Here is a 25,241-nt window from a genome sequence, read left to right on the forward strand (position 1 = left end):
TCTCTGCTGCAATGTACCTTGCATATTTGTCATCACCAGTGCAACGCACCTCGCATATCTGTCATCACTAGTGTGACACGCATCACATTGATGTCATCACCGGCGTGATACATGTCACATAGACACGATCACCAACGTAACATGCCTCGCTATGGCAGCGTCACCAGCGCAATGCGCCTCGTAGATTTTTATCGTAACCGGTTCACTGAACTCAACAAAAAATTAGGTATCGGTTCTGCCAAATCGGTGTGAACCGGCTGAATCCCACCACTGTATCTCTCTATTTCTGGTGATGGAATCCTTTGCAACATGATTTTCTGCAAATTTTTGGAAAGGAAAAAAGCAGAAAGTATTTTAAACCACAGATACTGTAGATTTAGAAAAGATTTTTAAAATTCCCAAGAGGAGCAGGAAAGCAGAGGGAATTAAACATCTCTCTTCCTCCTGACCTTTAATAACAGTATATTATATATGATTTATAAGAGTCTATCCTCCCTACCCTTTTATCATTTTTAAGTCTCGTGGTAATCTTCTTTGTGATAGTATGTTAATAAAGTTTGGCTTGATCCAGTGGCCTACAATAGAATAGACAATATGGGTAGTCCTTGACTTACAACAGTTGCTTAAAAGGGCAGGGCACTCCCATACATAATGACCCCATACCCTACCGCTTGTGGTCATGTGATTGCACTTTGAGCACTCGGCAACTGGTACACAATTTATGACTTTTCCCCCCAGAAACTGGCATTTACTTCTGGTTTCCAACAAAAAACGTCCATTGTGGACAATGTATTTGCTTAACAATCATAGCATTTTCTTAACCACTGTAAAAAGGTACAGGAAGTTCTCAACTTACCACAGTTCCTTTAGTGACTGTTAGACGTTACAACAGCACTGAAAAAAATGACTTATGACCAGTTTTCACACTTATGACCATTGCAGCATCCCCATAGTCACATGATCAAAATCTGGATGCTTGGAAACTGGTTCACATTTATGATGGTTGCAGTGTCCCAGGATCATGTGATCATCTTTTGCAACCTTCTGACAAGCAAAGTCAGTGGGGAAGCCAGATTCTCTTAACAACTATGTTACTAACTTAACCACTGCAGTGATTCACTTAACCGTGGCAAGAGAGCTCATAAAATGGGCAAAACTTACTTAATAAACAAAAATTTGGGGTTCAATTGTGGTCGTAAGTTGAGGATTACCTATAGCACAGCTGCGGATGTCACAAAGTAGCATGCTTAATGACTAGCACAACTTATGACTTGTAATTCTGGGCTCATAAGTTCCTAAGTTGAGGACTACTACAGCAGTGGTGGTGAACTTATGGCACGCGTGCCAGAGGTGGCACTCAGAGCCCTCTCTGTGGGCACATGCATCGTTGCCCCAGCCCCGCCTCCCCTGTGGCCCTCTCCTCCTCACCAGCAGCCCCCCTGGAGGAGAGTTGCCCCCGAACGCAGTCTGCACAGAACAGCCCAGCCAAGGGCATGGCAGCCAGGCAGTGGGGACAAGACTCTGCCCTCGCGCCCTGTCACACACAGATGATGCTGTGGGGCATGGGTGGAGGGCGTGGGCACCATGGCACTGCTGGGTTGCCTGGGCAATCTGCGGTGGGCCGTGGAGGCAGTGGGTGGCCATGCAGGTGGACGGGGCGCAGAGCGGGAGTGGGCGGGGAGGCAGGGGCGGGTTTTGGGCACTCGGTCTCTAAAAGGTTTGCTATCACTGACCTATAGACTGTATTTTAGAAACTGAAATACAAACAACATTTTAGACAAAAGTCACAAATCTATTTTAGTTGCATCCCAGGGCTTTCACATATATTCCTGTCACAATTTTGACTTCCTTCCACCCCTTGAAATATCATAGTCTACACCTTTTTTTAGACTTTAAAAGCAACATGTCATGCACAGGAAAGAAAGCTATTATTAAAATTCAGGAAGCATATTTAGATATTCAAGTTTAGTTGTTAGTACTTTGGAAAAGGATTCATACTGCTGGACTGTCAAATAGCAATCATTATGAAAATATTACAGCATATGCTTTTGTGAGAACAATTATTCATGAGAAGATGGAAAGCACTAGAACTGTGAATTTAACTATAATGTTCTGCAAGTTGGTTCACTAAAATGCCATTACTGAATAATCAAGCTATGCTTTTTTTTAATGAATGAAAATATTTCAAGTAAGTTTCACACCTTAAATATTTATCACTCAGATTAGCATCAAGTTTCAAAAATCTATCAAAATGAACTAAACATTTATAAACTAAATATTTATTCTTTCCAAAGTACGGGTAAGTTGTTCAATCATACTTCCTTGGCATAAATATTCAGAAATATATTAACAATTACAAATACTTTTAACAAATTTCATGTATTTCTAAAATAGTTAATATTAATGTTGATCTAGCTACATTATCTTATTTTCTAGAAAAAGGAAGCAAAAGATTAATACTGCAACTGAATAAGGATCTTTCAGGTTACAAATTAATTCTAAAATGTAGACTACTTAAAGATTAAAATATTTCATATTGTTCAGAATATATTGCAGTGAACAGAAACATACTTCATTGCATGAACAGTGCAGCGCCCATGCAGATATTAAGACCTATGAGTTATGAAATGATTAATTCTATCAACCATATCCCACAAGATGAGTCTGAGATGCAAGTGTGCAAACAGGTCATCCTTTACTGCAAATTATTTTTTCACTAGGTATTATTTTTGGCAGATACACATTTGTTTAGAGGCACAAGAGATCAGAAATGGTGATCTAAAGCTTAAGGATACATTTAACATTTCTGAACAGAGGTATTTTTAAATAAATGTTTGAGGCATGTGTAGCCCACTGGCTAAGCAATATTAAAAAAAACCTAGCGGGTTCGAAAATCAAAGTTGCCCACTATAGCCACGCTTAATGCATAATTCCAAGAACAACCCTGCAGACCTACACTTACAATCCTCCAGGCCCTTCTGAAATTTTCAAAACTCTGCTCAGTTTCTCCTGTTTTTAATATAGCAGTTGCATGAGAAAGTTGCTGTCCAGGAACCAGAACCCCCAAAAAAGGCCACCCCTTAATCACATGGACCTAGATGCGAAGATTTTGAATATGGTCCCTCCTCTTTGTTTATTAGTTTCACCAACAATTCTCATTATTGTTTAATTGCACACGTAAGAATTCAAAATAAAAAGTTAACACTTGCAGATTTATTCTTAGGCAGTTCTTATCTCCAAATTGGTTTCTGATCCTAAAGATATACAGAAGCCAATTTGAATCTTCAGGAAGAAGCATTTTCTCAAAAGCTAACTGAGGTCCAGTGGCTCAGTGGCTTAATGAAACTGGAGATGGTTTCTGCTCCAGTGGTTTGAGTCCTAGCATTGTGTGGCGGAGTGAGCTCCTGTCACTTGCTTCAGCTTCTGCCCACCCAGCAGTTTGAAAACATGTTCTATGTAAGTAGATAAACAGGTACCACTTCGATGGGGAGATGAGCTGGTACGTCATGCAGGCGGCAGATTCCTGCTGTGCCTGAACCTTCCCAGTTGTGACACCCGTTTGCAAAGTAGCTCCAGTAGAAGGAGGGGGCCTTGGGTGCTGCTGCAGGAAGAGCTGATCATCTTTCTTTCTAGTGCAAACCTAGCTCACCCTCCTATGGCGCACCTTGGGAAGTGTGTGAGTGTGCACCACAACAGAGCTAGTAAATTGGCAACCAAACTACTACTCTGCATTAGAACTGTATTCTCCTGGCTAATGTAACAATGCCATATATTACTACTACTACTACTACTACTACTACTACTATTACTACTACTACTAATAATAATAATGTCTAATTCAGCTGTGAGAATTTATTATAGCTGCTCTTGTTGATTCCTGGAGACTGCCTGTATTCTATTAAAAAGTAGTAATGTTTTAATTTTAATTTCTTGTAAGTAGCCTGGCTACAATTACACTGCTTCTTATTTGTTTTTAATGGACACTGTAAATCCAAATTAAAAGCAAAAAGAAGCATGGATCCAAAATAGGAAAAAAGCAAAACATTTCAGATAAAAGTGTAAAACTACTCTCAATATACAATCTAAAACTATACATTATTAATTTATTGGCAGGTACAAAAATATGTAAAAAGGATAATAAAAGTACTATACATCCTAAGTATGCACAATTCACATAGCATGTAAAATAGCATCCATTCATTAAGAATATGATTAGAGATTACTCAATTCACCCGCTTCTCATATACAGGTATCAGACCACAATCAACAGCTTTGATTTTCTAGTAATACATAAATCTAAAATAGATTGTCCAGAGGTGTCTTACAGATTCTAAAGTGTATTGGATAGCTCCTTAACTTCTAATGGTTTGAGTCTGAATAGCCATAGATTATGAGCTAGTATGCAATAAGCTACCACCACGTTAATAAATATTAGTTACCATGACACACACACATACCCACACCATATGCACTGCAAAATAGATAAAAGTTATACAGTCAGAGCCTTTACTAAGACCCATTATGACCTTTAACAAATTCAAGTTCTCATTGGCATCTGATTAGAAGGACAAGCTTCCCAGGAGATGCCAATGCATGAATCCAAAGAGAACATTTGCGCCCTTAGCTTCTGCTTGAGAAAGAATAATTTGGCAAGTGCCATTTCCCTTGCTGTGGCACTGACAAGAGACAAAAGATCACTGCCAAAACTCTATTTAGCATACAGCTATAAGATTTATAGAAATGCTTTCCAAGGTCAGCCTTCATTGAACGAGGTCTGAGAATAGATTGCACTACTTTTTGTTCTCTGCCAGCTGTTGGCAAAAAAGCCCAGTATAGCAGTAAAAAAGACTCACTGCAAGACACAGAGTATACCGGTAGCTCAGTTTACTGCCATAAAATCAGCTGAAAATTAGATATTGGAGGACTTTTTTCAAGAGACTTACTAAGAACTTTTTAATAGCTTATTAAAAGTATGTCTGGATACCAAGACTGGCTTGACCTTGAAGCATTCCATGTAAAGATGGTAACAATAGCGCATGTAATGATTCATACATAGCATAATTTACTAAACTATTAACATTACAGAACAATTCTATAAATATTTTTTAATAAATTAGGAAAAAAGAATGATAAACAGAGACAAATAACTAACCAAAGGCACTTTAGGCAGGAATTATAGTGGATATAAGTAAGGAAAATATGTATTATAACTTGGTTTAGAGGAAACCTATCTTTCCAGGTAGCAATTGGAAGAGGAAATGAGCCATTATGTAAAAGAAGTGCTAAGATATGCAGTGATCGCCAATTTTAAGCTCATGGTGATATGCAAAAGCAGCAAAAAATATCTTTAGATATAATGCTCATACATTTTATTTAAAGAAGCAACATATTTGCTGCTTTTTAAATGGTTATAATATTAACATAGTTCTGCCCAAAGATATGTTCTTTTGAAACTTCTTAATGCACAGATAAGTATTGATTTCTTTGATGTCTATGTTTTATCAATCCAAATAAAATGGAAACATTTTTCTAATCAACTAGAAGTGCCTAGTTCTACACTGAGATGACTTCTGATGGACCTAAGAGGTGCTGAATAACATTAGCAAAATGTTACTCTAATGAAATACTTCTAGGATGCATTTTAAAATCTCTGTATGTAGCTCTAGGGAACTTTTCTGAATTGTCTTGTTTGTCTGTCTTTAACCTGGATTTTCCAACATAGTTATTAGGAATTATAAGAATTGCCCAGTGACGTATGTAGAAAGGAACATATTAGAGAAATGATCAAATGATCATTTACACAATGCAGGGTTTCACAGCCCTTGAATAAAATGGCTTCTATGAAGAAAATACCCCATTAACATTCCATTTCTACTGTGGGTGGATTTCACAATACATACTGATATCTTATTTATTCCAACAGTAATATTGCCAAAATAAATATGGGAATGGTGATTCAAAATTATTTCCTATATATTTATCCATAATGACAGATTTTCCTCTGCATAGAAATATTCACCTGCCCTAACTACAGATTTTAATAGAACAGGCAGCATACAATCTTCTTGTATACTTACTAAATTACATTACATCGAGTACACTTTTATGTACTGCTTTCAATTATCTCATAAATTTGCAACCTCAGATATGTCTTTGGATTTATCACCAACAATCTTGATACATTAGTATTATAAATTGTATAGACCCAAAGGAAAAACAAAATTATATCAGTTGCCAATAATGGGGTAAGAACGTATAATCATTTTTATCAGCAATTCAATTGTCCTGTTCTGTCTGTTTAGAGTCACTTGTTGACTGAAGTAAGAACACAGAAGTATACGGTACATGTAAACTTGCAATTTTAAAATAAATAAATAAAAGCCATTTGCTTCAAAACCAAGGAACTGATGCAACCATGTTTTCCCTCAGTGTCAAGAACGAAGTGCTTACTGAGTAACACATTTATGCAACTATTTCTTTTAAAAATTAGTAAATAAAAATATTGTTTTCTTATCATGAAATATCACTTTGGAAACCTAAAGCCTTTCCATTTTCTACTATGGATAGAAGATGGGGCTTAGGTTTTCCTATATTATCTATATTTCCACATCTATTACTGTTTTGGCCAGCTAAAGATTTTATACAATGCTGCATAATGAATGTAAAAAAAGAGGAATTATTACAAAGTATGGCATTTGATATAAATAAACAGGTGCAAAAACTACAGCAGCAACAGAGAAAAGAAGTGGAAAATATGCTGCAATCTTCAATAATTTACTGTAGGAAGAAAAAAAAAGAGAATAAAATAAATTATTCAAGCAATGAGAAGTGTGAGTACTTTTGTTAGTCTTGATCTTTTCTAATCTCACATGGTATTTGATTTCAACTCCCACAATTCCCAAGCCAATATGATTATGCTGATTGGAGATACAGGTATAATTTATTGGTGGATGGAAAGGCTGACATAGCAAATAAACAACAGATATTATTGAAGCAATACTATGGAGTAATGTTCAAGATATAATTACTTTGCAAAAAACATCCTAGAATATGCTAAGCCAAGAAACTGGAATTTATCACCTCAGAGAACCATCTACCCCATGGCTGATATTAAAAGGAAAAAAAATGTGTAAAGTCCATATAGATTTCCATTCCCTCCCTCACCAGTTTATAAGAGAGCAATTCATACTGTTTCTTTCACTTCTGTAATAATGGCTATATGAGAGTTGTCAGCTAGCAGAATTGCAAAATGACCTGAAATGATCTGAAAAATTCAGTTTATTTTTAGTGTAGGAAACAGAAAAAAATAAGTCTGGAATAAGATGAAAATAAACAAATCCCATCCCCATCCTCTGACTACAGAGAGCTTTTGTTGGATCTAAAGCAGTTATGAAAGCTAAAATATTCTTTTTTGCTTTGGTCCAAATCCTAACAATGTACTATCAGAAGGGAAAACAATTTGATACAAGAGTGTTCAATGTAGTGCAATTTAAAACAAAGATAATTAAAGTACCTTGATTTAAGTTTTGTAGTACTTGTATTCATGAGTATACTCAAAATAATTATCAGAATAACAGCAACAAGTCTACATGGATCAGGATCAAGTCTGATATGGTATCTAATTTAAAAAGAAAGAAAACACAAAGGACTGTTGTATCACCCACATGCAACATCAGTTTTCTAGTAGCAACAACAAAATACACTAAAGGAGCTAAAAAGATGGTTGAAAATAAAACAAGCAGAGAAATAGGGAAATCAATACCATGTCATTAGATGGCCCAAATGCAACTTTTCCTCTCAATTAAAGCTGTTTTAACAATCAAAAAATTGGGTTACTGTGAACTATCTCACATTTCAGAAACTGAAAAAAATACAATGCCAATTTTAAGATAACGAAGAAATACTTATAATGGATTTTTCATTTCAAGATAGATTCCTAGTATGCTAAACATTTAACACATTTGTGGTTCTAAGTTATCTTTTAACTTTTAAATATTTATTTCTCTAGTTCTCTACCTGCTAATGTACTGTGACTACCTCTCACATTATTAGGCATTTGGACTGATTTCATATACACAACCAAATATTTCATGAACTCTTCTAATAGCACATATATTAACTTACAGGGCCATCTCATAACAATTTTTTTTAAATAAAACCTGCAAATTTGGGATGATTACCTGATATTTTTTAGCCAATAAATTAAAGATGGGCAACTAAGAAGCACAATCCATGTGGTTAAGTTGATGACCGTGACATGCATTTTAAGGCTATCTATAAGGCTGTCATTGGCCGTGGTGGTGCTGGGTGAGTTTCTTGCTTCTGAAAGGCAATCCTCTGATCTGCAGCTGTTCTCCCCTTCGATTTTTGAATCTTCTGATTTAGTTTCTAGGTTCTTTATGGGCTATAAAAATATAAATATATTTCACAGGTTTTTCAGCATTAGTTACTAAAAAATATAAAGAGTAAATTGAAATATCCACAAAATAATTTAATAATAGCATGACCAATAACATACAAATGTAATTCAGTCATTTAAATTCATGGGATCATATATTATTGTTTTATTTTAAATCAGACTCCTTACTGATGGAGGATTAATACTATTTTTAATTACTGTCCCCATCTTGACTAGTTCTTGCAACTTAGCATACATTCTGGGGCAAAATATTCAGGAGATACTAAAAATAAATTTATATATATATACACACAGAGAAAGTTTTTTCTTGATTAATGCACCTTGGTATTTTGACTGCTATACTGCAGTTCTACTTATAATCACTTTTGCCTTGCAGCCCCCCAAACTAGGGGCATTAAGCAGGCTCAAGTCGCTACTGCGATACATTACAAATCCAAATTTCTTTTTTGTTGACAAAGAGTTAAAGAGTTAAATGGGAGACTAGAATAGCAATTTCGAGCTTATTTTGCTCTCATCAGCTAGCCATGCCCTCTATGGGATTTGAACCTGGGCAGCCTACATGCTAGGCAGTTGTATTAACCACTAGGCCACCAGCTCTCCTCCCCTTTGTCAGCGGATCAGACTGGTCTGTCTGAAAAAAAAAACAACCTTTCTGTACACACACACACACACACACACATTTTTAGTATCTCCTGAATATATATGGCCCTTTGTGTGTCTTTTGAGGGACCACCTTGCTCTGAACAGAAATATCAGGGCAAGTTAGTAATAATAATAAAGTTGGAAAGGACTTTGGAGGTCATTGAGTCCAACCCCCTGCTCAGGCAGGAACCCTACACCATTTTGGACAATGGCTGTCCAGTCTCTTCTTAAAAACTTCCAGTGTTGGAGCATTCACCTCCAGAAGCGGTGAATGCTCCAACACTGGAAGTTTTTAAGAATAGACTCTATTTTCATCTATCTGAACCACTGAGTGAACCATCATCAACAGGGCGAGGGTGGGGTCTTTCGTCATTTCTTTTTCTCCAATCATTTCCTTTAGGTATTGTGTCTTTTAGACCAGGGGAATGCTGGCTGGGGAATTCTGGGAGTTGAAGCCCACAAGTCGCCAAGTTTGGAGACCTCTATTTTAGACAGTAAACCTAAGACTGAGAATTATAATTATTGTTTCTTCTGTAAAATACTCTCAGAAGAATGGAACATAAAACTCTGAAAAAAGTAGCGTGCAAAGAGCTGGAGAGCCAACAGTGACATAACCAATGCAATAATCCTCATACAAACCTATTTTCTGCCTCATTTCCTCCCATGATGTTCAGTGGTCTCAAATGTTTTGGGCTTCCTCTCATGGTGCTATCTTGATGCTATCACTACATTATTATGAAGAATTATTCAAGCACTGGAAACACTAAAATAAAAGAAGTAATCTATTTCTTCTTAAAAAGAAGCTAGGAGATCGAAGACACAAGATTACAGTGGCAAACTAAACCTGATATAATAGAGATTTTTTTCACCCTTTCGCCATAGGGGAAAAATAGTAAATCCCCATGAAATAATGTTGAGTAGTGATATTCTGCAAGAACAGGAACTCTGTATATGTTAAGCACACATGTTCTTAAGCCAACAACAAAAAGCATACAATAAACAGACTTACCACATTACCAACGCTTAGTTCAGATCTTAAATTTGAATGGAAATTAACAACCTGTAACAACAAGCATATATTTTAGCTACAACATTATATGCCTATGATCACAGCTTCCTAATTTAATGGTTGTGCTTTACTATTCTATACTTCATTGTTCTACAGCAGTGGTTCTCAACCTGTGGGTCGGGACCCCATTTGGGGTCGAACGACCATTTCACGGGGGTCGCCAAAAAACGCAGTCCGTCATTTTTTTCCCCTTTTCCTTAGCTGTACTACTCCCTTTTATTCTATTGGCTTTTGAAAGCCAATAGAATAGACTCTCTTGAATAGAGTCTAATTCTATTGGCTTTCAAAAGCCAATAGGAATTGTCCAGGCTGTCTCTGCCCTGCTGAGCCCGCCAAAAGTCCCATTCTGCAAACGGTGCTGCACCAGTTGAGTAGTCCTCGACTTACGACTGGTTGAGTAGTCCTCGACTTACGACCGGTTGGGGGTCGCGGCATTAAAAAGGTTGAGAACCACTGTTCTACAGTTTACTTTTTATATATTTTTAAAGCACTGGCTTTATCTGGCATCTTTGTGGTTTTCTTATATTGCTTGAGCACTATACAATCTTACCACATTATTGAATTCATATATAATACCCTATATACCTGGAACTTCTTTGAGATTTTACTGCTACATTATTTAAAATCCATTTCTTAAAATATTTTAGTCTGCGTTTTTCCTTGGATTAATGAGCAAGGAGCATAAACCTATTTCAGGGGCAAAGGGATGAATTGTATAACCGGGTTAAGAATTATTCAACAGCTCTCCGTTCTTCTGACTTTTCCCTAGAGGCACTTCTGTGCTGATTACCAGCAATGTTATCTGATCAAAGCAGTAAATTTTTATACATAGGTTGTACATAGACTCACATATGGGTGACATGGATGATCTAAACGCCAAACTAGCAAACTAGATCTAAACTAGTGAGAAATTATCTAACCAATCTGTAGCCTAAAAATGTTAATACTATGTTTGTATTATATCACATAACTTTTATTGTTTACATACCTTGAATATATAATGAAAATAAGTCATCATTATTGCCAGCGCTCCACAGGTAGTCCAGCTAAGAAAAACCATTGAAATTGCAACACAAAACCTTAATCGTGTAATGAGACTGTTGTGAGATGGAAGTCCAGAGGGTCTAGAAAATAAACACATTTATGAAATAAAATATTCATTATATTACAAAGCAAAATAGAATTCAAACTTCACACCAAACTGTGGTTTGTGTTAAGTATTGTTGTGACTCACACTATGGACTGGCTTTTTAGAGCTCTAATGTTCAAATGTGGGTTGAAAGTCGCTTGGCTGTTTTCCATTTTTTTATTACTCAATATTAAAGTAAGATTCAGTAGACTCAGTAAGAGTCAACATTCTAAATGATTTGCTATTTAATCACAATCTTGGCTTTCCCAAATCAGATATGCCAGCTAAGTTTCTTAATCGTAGTTTACTATGGTACATAAATGTATAGGGTCACATAATGCATAATGTACTTTTTTCTTGCAATTAGCTCTTTCATTATTTTGTCGCACTGTTTACCATTATATGGGTGGATTTTTAACATTTTAGCTTATTTTTTTTTCAGACCAGGCATCAGAATTTCATTTTTTAATGTGTGCCACAGAGAAAGAGACAATAAAGGTTAGCTTATCTTATTTTATCTTATCTATCTCATCCCATTCCATCTTATACTTTTTCTTCTTCATACGTAATATTAAACCATGATTTGTAACAAGACAACGGAGGGAAATAAGAATACACATACACAAAAAGGATACAAATGAATGGCTAGTTGTTCTACTTAGTGTAAAATTACTGTTCAAAAGTACCCTTTAATTATGGGTTTATGGAAAGAGTAGGCAGGCTGATATCAGGCTGAAGTACTTCAAACTTCAATACACCTAACAATTTGGCAGCAGCCTTGATAACTTACACTGATAGGAGAGAAATCTAAAACTTCCTAGGTCTATGGTAGAAGGGTGGGAGGAGTTTATCAATTAATTGGTAGAATATTTTACTCATAATACATACTTGTTATAGTTCTTCCAAACAAGTTTAAAATTTAACATGTCCATTTATGAATACATTCTGTGTATAATATATCCTGCCTTGCTCAAAAGACTGTTTCTTTTCAGGAAGATCAATAACTTTCTTCCTCAATAACTTTCTTGATAACAATAACAACAAGGTTTTAAAAGTCACAACTTTTCAATTTCATAAAATTCCCAATAAAGTCCACAGTGTCTTGGAATTCTAAATAGTAGAACCCAGCTAGGTTATTTGGAAGGATTTTTCTCTGTTGCTTGCTTCTCAGTCTAGTACCAAGTAGGAAATGAAGTCAAGCATTTTCTTCGAGTTGAAGCATTTGAACAAGGAAAAATTTGTGTGTCAAAAGTGGGGAAATATTGAGATTCGGAATTAACTACTTACTGTTTCTCCTTTTTTTCTCTAATCCAATTGACAACTCTAGGGAATTTAAAAGTTTGCACATAATTTTGTGATCTTTTCATTGGCCTAGCAAAAAATTACTATGTATTATGAATTTTAGACTCCTAAATCATTTAGAAAAGAAAACCAGTTAGAGAGATTTTTCTTCCTAACTTTGTCATTGTTTTATTAGAAGGTAAAAACACTTTCAAGTTCTGTTCTTGGTGATCTCTTAGACACATCCAAATAGTTTACTTAGAGCAATACTTTCTTGTGTATTATTTTTTTTTAATGTGACTTCAAGTATTGCTAACTTTCCATTCCGAGAAAAGATCAAGCCATTCAGAGCAAATATGACCCATTTTCAATTTGTCAAATTGCTGGACTCATTTTACTTTTTGTGCAAGTGTTGCTGTAGAGCACAGAATTGTAGTAAATAATTGATTCCTGTTGCTTTTTAAGTGATACAATGGTTTGTGCGTAATACTAGTAACTATAGGGCTTAGGGACTACATCACAAACCTTTGCACTGTGCTTGTGATATTTACAGGTGCTTCAGTTTTAAGATGATTTAAAAAATGTCAATCAGAAAATATTCTTGCATTTTGTATATGGCAGAGAGAGTATACTTCTCTTCAACATTTTGCCAAATTTTGTTTCCAGCAATACCACTAAACATTTTGCATTTATTTATTGATTTTACCTTGTCAAAACTAAGTGCAATGAAGATAAGAGCCTTATTGATGAATCAAGAAGTATGCCACCCCAATAGGCTATGCCAGTCCCAAACATAAAGAGAATCAGGGATACCAAAGGAAACCACAACTCCTGGTTGTTCACTGTCACACGATCCAACTCTGAATTCCTGAATCCTTTAAGCCAGCTAAGTCTAAAAACAAGAGACAGCACGATAGTTATTTGGTTTGATTATCTGCATTTCCAAAAACTACTAATTAATTTTAGCTAAAAAAATTAATGTTTATATGTGTGTGTGTAGAAAATATATTAAATATATTATATTAAAAATAAATAAAATTAAATAAATATTAAAATTAAAATGTATTTTAATGTAACATAAAAATACATTAAATATATTAAAAAGAAACATACCCCAACAAGAATTTAATCATGTATGCTATGGGCTCTACTTTATAAGGCTTAGCTGCTTTAGTAAGGGCAGGAGCAAAGTCTGAACACTGGCCTAGAATAAAAGAAAAAATATCTGAAACCACATGTTCACAAATTAAATGATAAAGTTAATATTTATCTTTTTAGAATACATTTAAAAATGCTTAAAAGTTATACTACTGAAATCAATTACTTCTCAGACTGTCTTCTTACTTGAGCAGAAACAGAAAAAAAATTAAAACCCATATATTTAATTTAAATATCTATATTTAATTTAAAATAATGTATACTCCCGTGCATACATTTCCATGTCCAGTTTACAAGTCTTATTAAAAAGCCCACTATAATATTTGCTTTTTAAAAGCTTTATTCCTATACTGGTATATTCAAGTTATGATAATTCATTCAGTGACCATTTGAAATTACGGTGGCACTGAACAAATTGTACTCAGCGGTCCCTGAAGTTATGGCCACATAATCAACCACAGGGGATGCTTTAACTCCTCTTACTTGCCTATCTCTCTCCCATCTCTGCCATGTTGGCCCCCTGCACACCCAGCCCCCTGCTGCCCTGTGTTCTGCCCCCCCCCCGATGACCTAAAGACAGTTCAGGGGGAGGGTTGAAGGAGAGGTAGTCTCTTACTTTGAAAGAAATGGGGATCAGGGCCGGGAGGGCTTCAGATGGGAATGGGTTGGATCAGGATGGGTCCTTGGCTAATAGTTGCTGAGATTCAGCAGCAGCAAAAGGAGAGCTGGGATTGCTATCGCTAAGAGACAGCAAGTAGAACTGAACCTTACAACTGCATTGCTTAGTGACAGAAATTCTGGTCCCAATTGTCATTGTAACTTAAGGATTACCTGTGTTGTAAAAACCTTAAACCTTTTAAAATATGATCCTGTTAAAAGTCAAAAAGCTATGAAATATTCATAATTTACTAATTATTAATAATGTAAACATTTTATCTCTTTGCATTCTACAAGGGATTTGTTTGATTATAAATACTTTTCAACAAATCTCAGTCTTGTTTTAAAAGCGATGACACAGAACATGAACATAAAATGAAATGCAATGTGAACTAGTTTTATAGCGATAAACAAACCTTGCTTAAAAATCTTTTCATGTAATGTTACCTGTTGACACTAGGGACCTTAATTGTCTTCTGTAGGCAAGAAGAATATTAGAAATAATGTACATAGGAAGAGTGCCACCGTGGAATCTTATCACCTACAAAACAAAGATGTTTTTTGGGAAAACAAGAACATGGAAAAATCATTCCACCTTTCCCTTTTTTACCTATACTAACTACCTCAATAATTCTTACAATTCTGTATAGATATAACAAAATGTCTTGCTTGAGACCATCCTGAATATTCATGGAAACAGAAAGACTTGCATTTAAGATTTCTAATCCTAACCAATTCACTCTCAAAAGTCTATTAAGGGGAAAAAAGATTAGGAAGTGAATCTATTTTCTCAATGATTTGTAGGAAGATCGTATGTTCCAATGTAAATATTAAAGAATAACAAGACAGTGTGAGTTGTGGTAATCACATGTCTAGGAGTCAGGTCCAAGCCCAAAGATGGCACAGTGAAATCCAATTGAGTTCAATCCTTTATTTGCTTACAACTAATAGACAGAAGCTTGCCAAGCTAAAGCTATAAGCCTCTAGCCTACTAGATACATCCTGAGAGATTCTATGGTGTGGCTACCGGGAACCTTTCTGCCCCCTCCACCACCCAGCTAAGGACTGCAGTTTCTTAATTTTAGCTTCTCTCTGATGTATACCACCTTCTTCCTGGGAAAGTTCTGTGCTGCCAAGACCCCCTTCCACTGCTTCTTCAGGTGGGTATTCCATCACAATATGTATGAGATCAGCTTAAATATTAGTCTCAAAGTCTGGCTAGCAATTTACAAAAAAACCTGGAAATTTTCAGATTACTTTGGGATTCATTAGAGCCACGTATCCTGCTGAGTGATCAGAATCTAACCTTCATTTCTTTTTAAAAAAAGCATGGACCTAAAGAACCTAGAATGTGACCTAGAATGTGGATAATGTTTAAATTAAGGCAAGAGGGATTTAAACAAAACTAATCTGAGAATTTTAATACACCAACAGACAACATCAGCTGCCATCTTATTGCTGTCCTATCCCGCTCCAAACCACCTGATTGGAGTTTTTTTCAATCTGTTTAGAACGTTATTATGTGGAATAATGGAGTGTTATATACAAAACTGACTTTAAATAATTTACAGTAAATTTGCACTCTAGCAATGACAATACTATTTTACAAGCTTGCTGAACATTCTGAAATGTGATTGGGTTTTTCACTTTACTCTTTTTATTTAAACGAAACAACATTGCATTATTCAATGTCTAAGTTCCTAGTTCAGCAAAAATATGTATTTCCTGTCAACAAATAACAGATCTGTAATTAAACTATAGGAATCATAAATCTCATATTATAGTGTACCTAATAATCCTAGACATGCTAGTTCAGAATTCAATCATACTCAATTTAGTACAAGTGTTTAATTATATACAGTACATGCATTATGCATAGCTCCAAGGCTTAAATTGTTGAATGTGCAAAAATTTTGTTATGAAATAAGGTGCAACAGATGTTCACGTATCCAGTGACAAAGAAGTAGTGAATGCTCCAACACTGGAAGTTTTTAAGAAGAGACTGGACAGCCATTTGTCTGAAATGGTATAGGGTTTTCTGCCTGAGCAGGGGGTTGGACTAGATGACCTCCGAGGTCCCTTCCAACTTTATTATTATGGATCATCGCACAGTCAGCCAGATGTTCAGACTGGATTTGGCATTTTGTCTACTTATCGAGTCCTTACCCAGGACCTGGGATAGGCAGATGTGGATGTTTGATGGTATTACAGATATCGTCGCAGGATGGAAGCAGTTCCTAGTAAGGCCGCCTTTTGCAATTGATTAATAGCGAATTTGTCAATGCCAATGGTGTTCAAATGGTGCTACAGTTGTTTTGGGATTGCACCCAAGGCGCTTATGACTATTGGTACTACCCTTGCTTGCTTTTGCCACAGTCTTTCTATTTCTATTTGTAGGTCTTTGTATTTTGTTATCTTCTCCAGTTCTTTCTCTCTATTCTGCTATCTCCAGGCACTGCCACGTCCACTATCCAGACTTTTTTGTCTTTCTTATCGACAATTGTTAAGTCTGGGGTGTTATGTTGCAGGTGCTTGTCTGTTTGAATTCTGAAGTCCCAGAGCAGTTTAATTTTATCATTTTCTATGACTTTCTCTATTTTATGATCCCACCAGTTTTTGCTTACAGGCAAATGATATTTTTTGCAGATCTTCCAATGCACCATTGTTGCTACTTTGTCATGCCGCTGCTTGTAATCAGTCTGTGCAATCTTCTTGCAACAGCTTACCAAGTGGTCCACTGTTTCTTCAGCTTCTTTGCATAGGCGGCACTTACTGTCTGTTGCTGTCTTCTCAATTTTGACTTTGTATGCATTTGTCCTTAAGGCTTGGTCTTGTGCAGCCAGAATTAGTCCCTCGGTCTCTTTCTTCAATTTTCCTGCTCTTAGCCATTGCCAGGTTTTATTATTATCTGCTTTCCCAGCTATTTTTTTAATGTATTGGCCATGTAGTGCTTTGTCTTCCCATGCCTCTATTCTGTTCTTCATTTGGTCTTTCTTGTAGGCCAGTTTGGTCTCTCCAGTAGTTAGTAAGCCTTCCTGATATACTAATTTCAGTGCATCTTCATCATTGTTCTTCAGATATTCTTCCAAAGCCATTTTTTCTTCTTCAACCATCTGATGTACTTGTAGCATTCCACGCCCACCTATTTGCCTTGGTAGATAAAGTCTATCAATGTCACTGCGTGGATGAAGGGCATGATTCATTGTCATTATTTTTCTGGTCTGCCTATCCATTGCTTTTAGTTCTGCTTGAGTCCAGTCCACTATTCCAGCTGTGTACCTAATGACTGGGATTGCCCAGGTGTTGATTGCCTTTATGGTATTTCCTCCATTGAGTTTGGACTTTAAGATCTTCTTCACTCTCTTGATGTATTCACCTCTAATCTTTTTTCTTGACTTCAGTGTGCTTGATGTTGTCAGCTTGAAGGATACCCAAGTATTTGTAGTACTCTTCCTCATCCAGACTCTTAATGTTATTTTCGTGGGGCATCTTGATTCCTTCAGTTTTCATTATTTTTCCTTGTTTGATAGTAAGTGTGGCACATTTGTCCAAGCCAAACTCCATTACAATATCTTGGCTATATATACGGACAGTGTTGAGCAGCGATTCTATTTCAGATGATGTTTTTCCATATAGCTTCAGATCATCCATGTAAAGGAGGTGGGATAGTCTAGCAGATGTTTTTGATGTTTGATAACCATGTCCTGAGTTATTCAGTATTGTTGACAGAGGAAACAGTGCAATAACAAATAGTAATGGTGATAATGAATCTCCTTGAAATATTCCTCTCTTGATATTAACCTCTCCCAGCTTCTCACCATTGATCTGCAACTGTGTCTTCCATTGTGCCATCGATCTTTGCACAAATTTTCTGATGTTTCTACTGACTCCTGTTATTTCTAGGCACTTGATTATCCAATCATGTGGCAGAGAGTCAAATGCCTTTTTGTAGTCAATCCATGTCACATTCAGGTTGGTCTTCCTTCTCTTGCAGTTTTCCAAGATCATTTTGTCTATTAGGAGTTGATCTTTTGTTCCTCTGCTATTGGGGCGGTTTCCTTTCTGCTCAGGTGGAAAGAGATTGTTTTCAACTAGATGCTGTTGTACTGCATCAGCTACCACACCAGTTAGTAATTTGAAAGTTGTTGGTAAGCAGGTAATTGGCCTGTAGTTACCTGGTGTTGCCCCTTTTGCTGGATTTTTCATTATTAGGTAGGTTTTCCCAGTTGTTAGCCACTTTTCAATTTCTCCTCCTTGTAGTATATTGTTGAACTGCTTGGCAATGAGTGGGTGTATAACAGTTAGATGTTTCAACCAAAACCCATGCAGTTCATCTTCACCTGGTGCTGACCAATTTTTGATTTTCTTTGCTCTTTTTTCTACCATTTTTGTTGTTATTACTAGTTCTTTCATTTCAACTTCTGTTTTATTTGCATCCACCTCTTTTAACCAAGCTGCATCCTTGTTGTATTTCTTTGGGTTATCCCATATCTGCTTCCAGAATTGCACTGTTTCTTCCTTGTCAGGTACTGACTGATTCCTTGCAGTTTCTCCATTGATGGATTGGTAGAAAAGTTTCTGATTGGATTGAAATTGGAGGTTCTGCCTATAGTTTGCAATTCGAGCTTCATATCTACTGATTTTCCTGGCTATAGCTGTTATTTGTTGCTTTATTATTTCCAGTGCTTCCTTGATCTTCCTTGTTTCTAAGTGGTATTTCTTGATTAGGTATTCTTTGGTCTTCTTGTTCTTCAGCTTCTTTTCTTTCATCTGTTCTAGCTTGCTTGCATGTGATCTTAACTTGCTGATCTTATTTTCTAGTCTAACCTTCCATTTTTCTGGTGCACTGTTTGTTTGTTTTTCTTTTTTGTTGATTTTGCATCCCAGGTATTCTGTTATAACTGCAGCTGTGCTGTACATTAGTTGGTTTGTTTCTTGCAGTGAATTGGTGCTTATACTTGCTATTGCAGTATTTGCATCTTTTAATGCTTGTGCTAGCTGTTTCTTTGGAACAAGCTTCAATGCAGGCAGCCTTATTCTGTTGTTTTTGTGCTGTTCTAGATGCTCAATTATTCTTTGTTTCAATTCTTTTATTTCTTTAGTTAGAGGGTTTTGTTCTTCCTGAGGAAGAGGTGCCTGGTTTCCAAATGAGAACAGTTGTATATCTCTACTGGATTCTTTCACTGCCAACTCCCCCTGGTTTGCCTCTACATTCTGAATTACTTCTTGTAAGGCTTTGATTTCTTTGCCCTGGGTAAACCTTTGCAGTTCATCCAATTCTGTTTCTGTAAATACTTTATTTCGTGTTATAAATCGGCGTTGTTCTGCTAGTCTCTGTTCTGTTATTTCTGATTCTGGATGTTGTTCTTTCCAGAATTGGTGCATTCGTTTTAGATATCCTCGTCTTGTTGGACTTGATCTGTAGTAACAGATGTTCACGTATCCAGTGACAAAGAAGTAGTGAATGCTCCAACACTGGAAGTTTTTAAGAAGAGACTGGACAGCCATTTGTCTGAAATGGTATAGGGTTTTCTGCCTGAGCAGGGGGTTGGACTAGATGACCTCCAAGGTCCCTTCCAACTTTATTATTATTATTATTATTATCGATCATCGCACAGTCAGCCAGATGTTCAGACTGGATTTGGCATTTTGTCTACCTATCGAATCCTTACCCAGGACCTGGGATAGGCAGATATGGATGTTTGATGGTATTACAGATATCATCGCAGGATGGAAGCAGTTCTAAATAAGGCCACCTTTTGCAATTGATTAATAGCGAATTTGTCAATGCCAATTGTGTTCAAGTGGTGCTCCAGTTGTTTTGGGATTGCGCCCAAGGAGCCTATGACTATTGGTACTACCCTTGCTTGCTTTTGCCACAGTCTTTCTATTTCTATTTGTAGGTCTTTGTATTTTGTTATCTTCTCCAGTTCTTTCTCTTCTATTCTGCTATCTCCAGGCACTGCCACGTCCACTATCCACTAATTATCCATTATCCACTAATATTATTATTATTATTATTATTGTAAGTACTATACGCACTCAGAAAAAATTGCCATTTTAAATTATCTTCCTAATGTACTTCCTTCCCATTTTAGAGTAATTATGTGACTGCTTTAAATTCTACCTTAAAGCAGGCAGGCATACATTAATTATTTTAATAGAAAATGATGGATTCTACGAATTCATGATTGTATATTTGTAATATAACAAGGCAGAATTATGTCCCATTCTGCTATTCAATTTTGTTGGAAAAAGATACTGATACTACTCAAAAGCAGGTGAAGCCATCAGTTATTCACACTATTTCCTCAGTCAATCAGTTTATTATAGCCCTAAGGCCAGATACAATAAAATATCTAATAGAAAACAATAATAGGACCGAAATAATTAAGAAGAGATATATTCAAATAAAATAGAATATAGGGAGCAGCATGATAGTAGGAGAGTTAAGAGTTTCTATTGCACTGCAAATCTATTAAGCACAAACCTTCCATAGAGAAGTCCACTAAATGAATTTTATTTAGGGATTTTTAAAGCCACGATTAACCTTTTAAGGCCATGATTAAACCTTAAATAACACACTGCTCTAACAGTAACTCAGGGGTGTTAAACTCGCAACATCACGTGACGTGTCGCAATGTATCGTGACTTTTTTTCCATTGCCGGCAATTGGTGAGCACGGTTTCGCCATAACGCATCCGGCCCATAGGCTGCCAGTTTGACAGCCCTGCAGTAACTCATCAATTAAAATGTATCAAATTGTATTAAGTTGTAAATCTGCTCTGAATCTACTTAAACATAATTGTGTATAAATTATTAAATAAAGTCTTACCTGACCAAGGACCTGCAGAAAAGAGGTCTTGACAGTTACCTAGTTTAACACATATATCAAAAAAATTTTATTTAAAAACAAATACTTGAGATAAAAAAAATTAAAAACTTTTACTGGAAAGATAAATACAGTAAGTGACCAAGGTACACAAAATGCCTTCTACTTTAGAACCCCAGTCTCTCCTAAATGAAGGCTCCTTGTCCACAGTGATTCACATTTTAAGTGATCTCCATATTAGGTTACTAAAATGTTTTACGGAAATAAACGTTACTTTTGAAGGCCAAATTTCATAGCTTCTCTCTCCTATACAACTGCCTTAAGCTTCCAGTCGCTTGCCAAGTGCAGACTGAAGTCCTGCTGTTAATACTAATCTGATACTCTTGTGGTATTTTTTACTTTCGATGTCAGATCTTCCAAAGATCGAATGTCTCAGTTCAAATATCTCCCAGAGAGGGTTGTTACCTCATATGAATACTGATGCTTTTCACCATTAGGATGAAACTTTTTCACCTATTTCACCAATGGGTTGAAACTAGCCACCTCCAATCATCATCAGTATTGGTGCTTTTCCTAGTCCACAAGATCAACTAGCACAATTCATTATCTTGGTTTTATGGCTTCAGCTATGCCGATTATACAATCATAGATGTACCTCAATCTTGCTTTTATCATTTCATCACACAGAGAGAAGTATAGATATCTTTTAAGAAATACAACATAAATAGTCCTCCAGTCACAAAGACATTGGGACCAGGATTGCCATCACTAAGCAATGTGTTTGTAAAGTGAGATGTCATGTGGTTGTTTCGCTTAGCAATGACAATCCCAACAACCCAGTGGCCATCGTAACACCAAGACCTGCAGACTGTTAAACAGGAAGTGGTAGGGGTATCAGGAAAGGAGCATGTGGATATACAAGTACGTGGAGGAAACTGGCACAGTTCACGCACAAATTGGAGAAGGCTGGTGCTGTGGCAAGGTACAAGGACAAGGGCTGATGGGTTGGTGTGAATACAGGAAAACTGGAAGAGGATAATGTGGTATGAATGCAGAAAGATTGGGGGAACTTACCAGTGCAACCTGCAACCTTCCCTGCCAGTTTCCTCATTGACTTTGCTTGTGAGAAGCATGCAGGGGAGGTCACAAACATCCTGCAATCACATGACTGCAGGATGTCATAAGTGTTTGATTGCTGCAATGGGCATAATCTCAAGGACCACTCATTCAACCCCATAGCAATTTTGAATGGTCACTGAACCCTGTATATTTAAAATGAGCCCTTAAGTTACAAATAAACTGAAGATGAAAGCAAAGATCATTTAGCCTCAGTTTTTCAAAAGACCTTCATTAACTATGGATACAAATCATAGAAGTACTGTACTTTTGTGACTAAGATGTTATGCAAATTTATAAAATAAATAAACAAATAAAACAATATAGGATATCTTATTCTGAAGAAAAACAGAAGGAATTGAGCATTTGTATAGCTTTTACTTACTTCATATTGACAATCTGAAGATGAATAAATTTTCAACAAAGGAACTGTAGAGTCATTTTCAGGCTGTGCATTGTGCAATTTTGCAGAAATCTCAGTCAAAGGATCCCTAAAATAATTATTTTAAAAACTATTAATCTGCAAAGCAAGGCATCACAGCTAAACAGAAATCAAACTTAAGATATACATAAATGCTACAGTCACGAAGGTGCAGCAACATGAAATATTAGCACTTAATTTAAAAAAAAACACACTAAATATTTTTCTGCAATTCCATCTATTTTATTTATTATATATTAATCAAATATATATCCTACTGCAATCACAAAATATTCCAGGCAGCTCACAAGAAATAAGCAAAAACGTTAATAATATATTTTATGACAAAAGCCTCTAGAATGATTCAGAGTTTCATATTTTGACAAGTGGCCCATTAGTTCCACTCCACAGCAAAAGAAACTTTAAAAGATGATACAATCTAATTAAAAACTCAAATGAACCCTGCTTAATGTCAGTCAGAAATAAAAAAATCAGACTAGGACTGATGGAAGTGGAAGATGGAAAGTATTTGGAAAAATAAGAATTGAAGGGAGTGATACAGCCTCTTCTACCATTTTTGGAATTATTCCATAGCATACAAATGAGAAGTATCATGGACTGATAGAGAAATTTCACCATAGGGTGTGTGTTTGTGTGTGTGTGTGTGTGTTTGTGTGTGTGTGTGTGTGTGTATCTGCATGTACATATTTGAATATTTTCAGGAGAATGTTTTTGTAATACATTTATTAGCAGCTTTAGATAGAACAATAAAAGATAATGCAAACTAAAAAGAAAGGAAAAAAGGTGCAACAGAGCAAAAATAAATAAATAAATCTCCCCCCCTAAGAAAGCAACTTCCCATCCTCACCATGACAAGTATAAACAATTTCATAATCTCTTCACTTATTAACAAATAAGTTAACTAGGAAGAGGTGATAAATAGCTCTTCATCCCATAACCCATCTCTTAATAGGCAAGTCAAATGTAATGTTTTCTCCAATTCAGCCAAAAGCTCAAAGACAACTCTAAACTAAATAAAAGACCTCCCTCAGATAATCCAAAGAAGTACAGCTTCTTTAGTAAATATCTATTCTATCTATCATGAAATAATCACCTAATATCAAAAGGGATATATTTATGGGGGATATTTAAGCTTTAAACTGTAGTTAAAAAATTAGTCAAATTTTACTTTCAGTCTTAACAAGGGGACTACATTTGAGCCAGAGTGTAAAACATACAACATACAAATGTAAGGTGACCAACTATTTTACAATGAAAAGGAGGACACAAATAAACTGAAGAAAAAAATATCGTAAATAAAAGAAACATTTTATTCATTGCAACAATAATACAGAATACACTATAATATGATAAATGCATAATAAAAAACATTGTAACAATAAAATTTTATATTATAATTATGCTTACATGCCTATTAATTATTATTTAAATGAGTACTTTTCAATTGAATGAATATTTTTTGTCAATGTATCATCTTCTAATAATATATTGGAAATATCTGAACAAGAAATATCCTTCATATTGAATTTTACGGCAAGTGCTGCAGCTAGAGCAGTGGTTCTCAACCTGTGGGTCGGGACCCCATTTGGGGTCGAATGACCATTTCACGGGGGTCGCCAAACCATGCTGTCCGCCATTTTTTTCCCTAGCTGTCCTACTCCCTCTTATTGGTGGCCACACCCACTTGGGGGTCACCACAACATGGGGAACTGTATTATGGGGTCACGGCATTAAAAAGGTTGAGAATCACTGAGCTAGAGTATCAACATTCAATCTCGATTTCTCACTTTTCCAAAAATCGTTAGCAATTGAAAAAACCCTTTCAACTGCTGCATTAGTTCCAGGACAGCACAACGTAAATTGAACAAGAATAAATAAATTTTCACATGGAATATGTTCATTTTTGAAATGGCTGAATATTTCCACCCATCTTTTATCAATTTCAACGTGTTTATTTTCCCATTGTATTAATTTTTCAGAATTTAAAAATACATTCAGTCTTCTAATTTCTTCAAAGAGACAATTGTCATCTATTTTAATGTCTGGCATTTCTTTAGATAAAAATTCAACACAAGATCCAATATCTGTCCAATATACTTGCGATGAAGTCAAAAAAGACCATTGAAAACTGTTATTTCCTGTGATGTTTGTTTCAGACCATTCTTCGATATATTGAAAACATGTTAGGTAAAAATTCTGCACTTCTTTGATAAACTTTTCCATTATGCCCGGATTTGATTCCTCTAAGTCTGACAATTTTCTTTTTATAACTAAAGGAAGAAATTTTTCTTCAAATCGAGTTTTATATTGAAGGATAAAGTCATTCAAAATAAGACTAACTTCTGTCGCTCAGATGTGTTCACCTTCAATCTTTTGAATCGTTTTGTGAAAAATAGATACTTGATTATGTACAAAATACATTAATATCTCAGATATTTCACTATTGAAAAAGGATTCCGGGATTTTAGGACATTTGTCTAAACTTAAAAAATATGA

General features: G+C 35.8%; 1 protein-coding gene across 1 annotated transcript in view; it reads right to left on the reverse strand.

Annotated features, from left to right (window-relative positions):
- Positions 1-1,094: 1,094 nt before the first annotated feature.
- PGAP1 (post-GPI attachment to proteins inositol deacylase 1) overlaps positions 1,095-25,241 on the reverse strand; it is a 68,567-nt gene continuing 44,420 nt past the window's right edge. The window contains exons 18-27 of the mRNA XM_039347971.1: positions 22,689-22,794; positions 21,191-21,229; positions 14,803-14,896; positions 13,654-13,744; positions 13,247-13,432; positions 11,119-11,254; positions 10,071-10,121; positions 8,181-8,404; positions 7,514-7,618; positions 1,095-6,777 (exon numbers count right to left, since the gene is read on the reverse strand). Of these exons, the coding sequence (XP_039203905.1) occupies positions 6,639-6,777; positions 7,514-7,618; positions 8,181-8,404; positions 10,071-10,121; positions 11,119-11,254; positions 13,247-13,432; positions 13,654-13,744; positions 14,803-14,896; positions 21,191-21,229; positions 22,689-22,794 (1,171 nt within the window). The 3' untranslated portion in view covers positions 1,095-6,638. The remainder of the gene's footprint in view (positions 6,778-7,513; positions 7,619-8,180; positions 8,405-10,070; positions 10,122-11,118; positions 11,255-13,246; positions 13,433-13,653; positions 13,745-14,802; positions 14,897-21,190; positions 21,230-22,688; positions 22,795-25,241) is intronic.

The sequence above is a fragment of the Crotalus tigris genome, unplaced genomic scaffold (assembly GCF_016545835.1).
Source record: "Crotalus tigris isolate CLP2741 ecotype Arizona unplaced genomic scaffold, ASM1654583v1 scf7180000018105.1476442, whole genome shotgun sequence".
NCBI lineage: Eukaryota > Metazoa > Chordata > Lepidosauria > Squamata > Viperidae > Crotalus > Crotalus tigris.